The sequence below is a fragment of the Gymnogyps californianus genome, chromosome 5, assembly GCF_018139145.2.
Source record: "Gymnogyps californianus isolate 813 chromosome 5, ASM1813914v2, whole genome shotgun sequence".
NCBI lineage: Eukaryota > Metazoa > Chordata > Aves > Accipitriformes > Cathartidae > Gymnogyps > Gymnogyps californianus.
Window position 1 is genome coordinate 41,273,055 of NC_059475.1, and position 8,207 is coordinate 41,281,261.

The 8,207-nt window shown below is 40.8% G+C and overlaps 1 protein-coding gene across 1 annotated transcript in view; it reads left to right on the forward strand.

Moving 5' to 3' along the window:
• Positions 1-2,614, forward strand: part of NUBPL (NUBP iron-sulfur cluster assembly factor, mitochondrial) — a 91,460-nt gene extending 88,846 nt beyond the window's left edge. The window contains exon 11 of the mRNA XM_050897550.1: positions 1,706-2,614. Within this exon, the coding sequence (XP_050753507.1) occupies positions 1,706-1,768 (63 nt within the window). The 3' untranslated portion in view covers positions 1,769-2,614. The remainder of the gene's footprint in view (positions 1-1,705) is intronic.
• The last annotated feature ends 5,593 nt before the right edge of the window (positions 2,615-8,207 follow it).

Below are 8,207 nucleotides of genomic sequence, written 5' to 3' on the forward strand. Positions count from 1 at the left end.
CAACTATAGCCGTAGGAGAAGTTTGAATTTCATGCTTGTGACTTAAGTTCTATAGTTCTTGCCACAAAGTCAATTGTAGCTTGGAGCCTGCATTCCTTACAAACTCAGAAAATTACGTGACTTTAGTTTTAAGGTGATGTGAGCACTGAGACTATGAGGCGCTGAGGCTGGGAGTGGAAAAGAAAACCCTACAAGCCAGGAGCAAACCCTTGAAGAGAGGAGACATGTTTCGGGGTGCCTGGCCCTGCAAAAGGCTGCCACCTGGTTCAGACCAGTGATAGCTGGTGCTAGTGGCCCAGGTGAGAGACAGACCTTCTCTTCCTGCCCCTCAAGCTCTGGCCTCAGGCATTTGTCAGTTTGTTTGCTGTTTGAAAGGCTCATCAGAGATACAAGGTCTAATTCGAGGTTAGAGCCATCTAAGAGTGCTACAGGAGGCAGGAGAGACCAGTGTGGTAGGGAATATTGTGGTGATGTCTTCTAGTAAAACAAGGAAGGTTGTCAATGTGGGCTCCATATGCAGACTTATTTGAGAAGATGAAGAAGTAGCTTGGTTAGAATCTAACAAATTAGAAGCAAGCTGAATGGCAGGGGAGTTTTCTGTTGTACTACACAAACACAGAACATGATGCACCAGCTGGAAATTGAAAAATGAAAAATTCAAATTATAGATAAGGTGTACATTTTTAACAATGGAAGTAACCAACCTCTGGAACAATGTACAAGATATATATATATACACACACACACAAAGATACTCTTTTAGTTGAAAATCTTTCTATCAAGATTGGAGACCTTTCTAAAAGGCATGTTCCATTTCGACTACAAGTTGTTGAGCTTGGTACAGGAATTATTTGGTTTCATTTTGTGTTTTGTTCTGTGTTGGACTTTAGGCAGTGTTTTTATACATGTCTCTTGACGTTAGATTTATGAATACTTGATGTTAGACTGATCATGGTCCTAGCTGTGTCATGTTTTTGGAGCTGTTAAAAGAAGTATGCGTATTTGGGTCACTCTCGATAGTCTTTATGGTTCTGTGCTCTTCTGCCCTCCAGCTGACGGTATCTGACCAGATGCCACAGGTTGGTGTGAGAGGGAGATTTTGCTGTATGGATTCTAGTGTTGCGGAATTCGTTCTTTCCAACACCCACTTCAGTCTTTTGGGAAGATGTCTTTTTTTGAAAATACTTTGATTTTTTTTAATGTCTGTATAGGAAATTCTGTAGTCTAGTCCGTAATGAACTAATTATCTCAAAAAAAAAATTTTTTTTTTGGAATGTCATTGTTTTCTCTGATTCTCTCTCTCAATTCGGTGCACAGTGCATCTCAGTCTTCAGGGAGAGGGAAGTTTATAACCAATAGTACCTGTGGGACTAAAGAGTCTCCTTCCTTCTCAACACTTCTCCTCCAGAAGAATATTGATTCTGTTTTCTGTTTAAGACAGATTGTTCAGTCAAGTTCTATTCTCAGAATAATACCAAAGTTAAATTTTACACATGCACCCCCAATATTTTAAATAATGCTTGTACTTATTTTATGTATTAATGCATCATTTTTCCTGAACACAAAACTGGCTAAATCGAACCCCTTTATTGTAACATTTTTCTTCTTCTTTAAAGCTGTGTGAAAGAACATATACCTAACGAGATGTAAAATGTTCCTTTTATAGAAAATGAAAGGTGCTAAATATATGTTTCTGTTTTTACAGGCTAAAGCCTATCTAAAGATAGCTATGGAAATAGTAAGACGACTGCCAGTACCTCCTGCTTGAAGTGTTTATCACTGAAACTTACCAAAAAGCGATCTTTTGGTGCGACCAATGCAGAAGAGTCCTGCTACCTAATTATGTGGATGCCATGTTTTAGTTCTAAGAACTTTTTTAGGAGTTAATTTACCAGAGGTTGACTCATGATCGTAATATTTACTGTTTTTCAAATCATTGTTTGGCCATGTCCAAATGGATTGAAGTATGCAAAAGATGATAGACAATATTTAACTGCTGGATTGTAACATCATCAAGCAAGAAGGATTGAAGTACATTGTTCACACGTGTCCTGTTTTGAGGTCAAGAATGAAAAACAGCCTGTGGTGGGTTGACGCTGGCTGGACGCCAGGTGCCCACCAAAGCCGCTCTATCACTCCCCCTCCTCAGCTGGACAGGGGAGAGAAAATGTAATGAAAGGCTCATGGGTCGAGATAAGGACAGGGAGGTCACTCAGCAATTACCGTCACAAGCAAAACAGACTCGACTTGGGGAAAAATTAATTTAATTTATTACCAGTCAAATCAGAGTGGGATAACAAGAAATAAAACCAAATCTTAAAAACACCTTCCCCCCACCCCTCCCTTCTTCCCGGGCTTAACTTCACTCCCGATTTTCCCTACCTTCTCCCCGCCAGCAGCGCAGGGGGATGGGGAATGGGGGTTGTGGTCAGTTCATCACACGTTGTCTCTGCCGCTCCTTCCTCCTCAGGGGGAGGACTCCTCACACTCTTCCCCTGCTCCAGTGTGGGGTCCCTCCCACAGGAGATAGTCCTCCACGAACTTCTCCAACGTGGGTCCTTCCCACGGGCTGCAGTTCTTCATGAACTGCTTCAGTGTGGGTCCCTTCCACGGGGTGCAGTCCTTCAGGAACAGACTGCTCCAGCGTGGGTCCCCCACGGGGTCACAAGTCCTGCCAGCAAACCTGCTCCAGCCTGGGCTCCTCTCTCCACGGGGCCACAGGTCCTGCCAGGAGCCTGCTCCAGCGTGGGCTTCCCATGGGGTAACAGCCTCCTTCGGGCATCCACCTGCTCTGGCATGGGGTCCTCCATGGGCTGCAGGTGGATATCTGCTCCACCGTTAACCTCCATGGGCTGCAGGGGGACAGCCTGCCTCACCATGGTCTTCACCACGGGCTGCAGGGGAATCTCTGCTCTGGTGCCTGGAGCACCTCCTCCCCCTCCTTCTTCACTGACCTTGGTGTCTGTGGAGTTGTTTCTCTCACATATTCTCACTCCTCTCTCTGGCTGCAATTGCGCAGGGTTTTTTTCCCCCTTCTTAAATATGTTATCCCAGAGGCGCTGCCACCGTTGCTGATGGGCTTGGGCTCAGCCTTGGCCAGCAGCGGGTCTGTCTTGGAGCCGGCTGGCATTGGCTCTATCAGACATAGGGGAAGCTTCTAGCAACTTCTTACAGAAGCCACCCCTGTAGCCCCCCCCTACCAAAACCTTGCCATGCAAACCCAATACACAGCCGCTCCAGCCAAGCAGAATGATGAGAGGAATGCCAAGGCGTAAGTCGTCCTTAAAAAATGACATTTGCCGTATTCGAACCAAAATTGACAGAAATTAAACTTTTTACTTGGTTAACTACCAAGCTGACCTTAAGTTCTGCAAAATTTTAAGAAGCAAATTCAGTTATGTAACTGCAATACTTTTGTGTGTTCATCTTAAAAGAAAATTTAAAAAATTCTATGTATACTCTGAAGAGTTCTTGTGATGGATCATGAGCAAGTTCATTCATTATTGGATAATGTTCGATCATGAGGCAATTCATAGTTTAGTGGAGAATGGATTACATGACCCTGAGGCTTATTTCTTGACTGCTTTGCATTATAATGGACCCAGACAGAAGACTAGGTAACCGAGGTCTTCACTGAAAACCAGATGTTGTGCCTGAGCTCAGTTTGCCAGGGGATGCGAATGATCAAGATGAATTAAATTTATGATTGTATATTCCTATGACAGTGCAGCAACTTGGAATTTGAATATAAAGATATATTTTTGAAGTAAAGAAAAATTTGGTCTCCAAACTGCGTGGCCTTCTGGTTTGTTTTTTCATTGCCTTATATTTCTGCAATCTTTATTTTTGTGTTGGTGTGTGGAAGTGGAAGGATATGCCTTCAGGGAATGAGTTTCCATTTACAATTAGATGTTTGAGTTGACATTTAGGCTTTTTCATTTACACAGTCAAGTATGGGTATCTTAAACATACATCTTAACCATACCATACTGGGAATTTAACCATGCTAGGGACTTCTGCTGTTGACCTCTGTGGGACCAAGATTTTCCTTGTAGTCCAAATAATTATTCATGATTTTGGATGTTGTTGTTTTTTCTTATTGAAGTGATACAATGTAAACAGTTGGTATACATTTACATTAAGAATATTTAAGTAATATGTGCCCAGAATTTACATGGGAAAGCTAGACACAAATTATGGGTTGAATTTCAAGCTTAGATGATTTTGTAAACGTGTAAATTATATAGTCCAAAACTGTTGATTTTTTGCTTCAAGTCAATCTCTGAACCTCCTCGCCCGCACCCTCCCCCATGAGACCTCATATCAGTGTTCAGCTTTTTCAGTAGCGTATTATCCCAGGCCTGTAGAATTGACACAACTATTCACTTCCTTTCAGTTGTCTAATATATTTTACAAAAATTAAAGGTGGCTCAGTGTTCTGCCCTTTCATATTTTATTGATAACTCACTGTTTTTTTAATTGAGTTTTATCTCTACACATTTATTCATTTCTGCTTTACATATTGTAATTGTTGATATGTATGTCTATAAGTAATCCTGTGGTTGTTTTGGCATAGTATAATCATAAATTTCAGTGGAAAAACTGGGATTTCTGACTTTTTTAGCAAAAGACTGTGATACTTTCTGAACTTTGGTATTTATTATTTTCGTTCTGTTAAAAAGAATGTCTCTGACACCCAGTTCATGTTGAGGCTGGGTGAAAAATCAGTAATAGAGATATAAGGTTGTTTGTTTCCCATTTCTTTTCTTTCTCATTATTTCTTGGATTAGTTGAGGGATGAAATTTGCTTTCAAATGTCCTTTTATTTTTACTCCTTTTTACTTTTTTTCCCCTTTTAATTAAGTACTGCAGTTTTGCTCTGTTGAATCTTTCACCTGCAGAACTATTTTGAATGCCTTTATCAAGAAACTGGTTATAATGAGTAAATATAGTTTTTAAGCCAACCTGAAAATTCATATTTAATTAACATTTTTGTGGAAGGATTGCACAGTGTAGTAGGTGAAACTTGATTTATTGATTAAAAATTGTCAGTCATTTAAAAAAAAATTATATATAAAATTGTACAGAGTAGGTAGGACATTTCTGCATTTAAGGATAGCAATGGTCAAACCAAATTTAAAATGAGAACATACTTGCTTTACTTTCCTCATTCTCATGAGTGAAAAAGTATCTGTTTCCCAGCCCTTCTCCTGCAAAGGAAATGAAGGGCATTGACACAGTGTTATTGCTACTTAATGTTATAGAAACACATGCTCATATGTCTTTTATTATACAGTACACTGTTAAAAACATATTAATGAATTCTAGTCAACATACTAGATTTGAAATCATAGTTCATAAAATCCCTGATAGAAGTTATTGGATTGGGGGTGGTGGTGGTTGGATCAGTCAGAGGTTGAGCAGGAGACAGTGGCATTTAACCATAGTTTATAAATATAGATTATAGACTTGACACACAGTGTTGTTTGCTCTTTTCAACTCCAATATTTTACTTTCATCTCTGTGATATTTCCTAGTGTACTAGTACATTTTTTCTAAAAATGCTAATCCTAACAATAGGACCTGGCTTTCCTGCGCGGTATGGGTAGATGCTCTTTGCTCAGGAGCAATGGAGACTTACTGCAAAATTACTGTGATCGTGGGTTACCAGCACAGAATTATTAAAGTCTGTAGCACTGTAAGCTGCAGTTGCACGCTGCAAAATCCCAGAGAGGAAGAGAAAGAAAGAGGAGGGCTGGGGAGGCACGGGTCCAAGCAGGCAGGAGTGGGGACAGAGGCAAATGTCAGTCCCAGGTTACCTCCTGTGTAGGTTAAGAGCAAGATTCCCAAGATGGCCTTGCATCACTGTCAGTTATTTTCGCTTTCACGACACGGCCCTTTGTATAGTGACCACAGTTCCTGCGTTTGCAGATAATTCCTGTTGTTTCTTGGGTGAGGAGCACATGGGCTGCGGCTTAACACAGTGCATTTCCTGGCTTTCACAAGTTTCGGTTTTGATGAAATTGAAGCTGAAAGAGGATATAGAGTTGTTCGTGTCAGTGAAGTATTTTGCTATAAAATTTTTACTGCTATGTTCAGGTCATTGTGAACTGTTTAGCCGTCAAGACTATGGTTTGTGCAGTCCTTCAGATGTTAAACTTCTCACAACAACAACAAAATTTTTAATTGTTATTTGAAGTTATGAGAGGAAAGTAGTTTGCAAATCACTTTTTCTCTACTAATTCAATTTGAGTTTAAACTACAACCCATTTTAGTTGCTCTGATTGGTGATCATGGTGATGAAATAACGTTAATGCAGAGAAAAAATGGCAGAAGCAGGTCATCTTCAGTATGTTAACAAAACCCCCGTGTAATTCTGAATTTGCTTCAAATTAGTTAGACTCACTTGGATCCAACGCAGCAGGTGAATCCCTCTGTAATATCTTTCCCCTTAGTAAGAATATGGTTTTCACCTGGACCTACTCAAACTCCCTGTTGTGTTTTTCCCCGCTTGTGGTGCTGTTAGTGCCGATTGGAGCAGGCTTTGATCCGAGGCAGGTGCTGCATACTGGTTTGTTGGTAAACTTTGTCCAGGCTATTATTGAGCCGTCTAATGTAAACCAAAGGCTACAATCAAGGGGGAAAAAAAGGGAGTAAAGAAGGGGTGAATCTCATGTCAGTAGGAATATCTCCAGGTTCCCAGAGAGCCTGCTGTAATAATATTGGCTTTGCAGGTGCAAGAATATATGTGAGAGAATAACAGCAGGAGAACAAGAAAGGAGAACCCTTCTGTTGCTTAGGTGAAAGATTAAAGAGCTGTGAGAGGCTCTGTGGGCTACAGAACTGATTTGCAGAGGCTAATGCACCAAAGATGCCATGCAACAATATAAAGGGGATTTCGGTACTTACTCCAGCTGTGCAAAGCTTCTGTCAGAGCATCCCCAACCCTGAGACTGGCACCTGAGCTCCGTACCCAAGTTGCAGGCACTGCTCCCGTCCTTCCAGGTATCATTGGAGGGGTAGGATCTCCATGCTTACTTTTCCACGAGGTTTGCAGTATTTGTCCAAGGTGCAAGAAACTTGTACGCCTGGCGTTGGCTGAGAAGATTCAAATCCATAGCTCCTAAACTTAGGAGGGATCCTCAGCCACCTGGCTTAGTCTTTGCTAAGGACCATCAAGGAGCATTCATCACTTCTGATAAAGCTGTATTGCTTGTGGAAGAAATAAGGAACATCATCCTACTCACAGCTAATTATTTTTTAGCCTAATGACTTGGGCTGGACTTTGATCCTTGCTCCCAGCTTTATTGATGATTCTTTACCTAACGAGTCTGTGAGTAAAATGATCAATTCTTAGGGTAATGTCTGGCACTGTAGCTGCTTACAGACTTGAGAAAAGGCTGGGAGGTTCTGTGTTTGGATTTTGATACCTGCATGTCATTTTAGTTTCTCATGGCCACATTTGAGCCTATATTGCTGTCATCATTCTTATTTAACTGGAATGCTTCCTAGCGGAGATGGTTAGGTGGAAGGGCTCCTGCTTAAGGATGCTTGACAATAAGGTGAATCTAAATTGCTGATTTAATTTCAGAATTGACTTAAAATGGCAGGAGTTATAATGATGATTTATATTTTATTTTGGCATCATATCAGCCAAGACACTGGTATGTCAGCCATGTATGACAAAAACACAGCAAAAGAAAAAATTCATTCTGAAAGTAGTTTTCAGCCTAAATTTAAGACTTATCTTTTTTTGTGGGTTCTGTTTTACATTATAAAGGTATTAAATCTGAAGAAAAGGTATATTCAGAGGTCTGTATTTTTCCATTATCTTCACGTATTCAGGGAGGCTTTTTTTTTTTTCAGCAAGAAGAGGACAGGCACAGCTTGTCATTCCTTATGCACCTGTTCCTCTCACTTTCTCCGTTTGTATGAGTCTGGGTCTGAATACCGGCTTTAATCAATGCAAATAAATGACTTCTCCTAGGGAGTACGTGAGTCTTCGAGTGAGCTAGTGGGGGGAAGAACATCTGTTGTCCTTCAACATCATTGTGAGGGCTTACAGATTTATTTGAAGTGTTTTCACTCATACCACTGGGATTTTCTAAAACTTGTGTTATTTCCCGTGGTCCAGAGGTTTTGTCTTTTCTATGAGAGAAAGGCAGGAGACTCCCCACATTTGCCTCCCCCATGTATGCTTCCTGTTA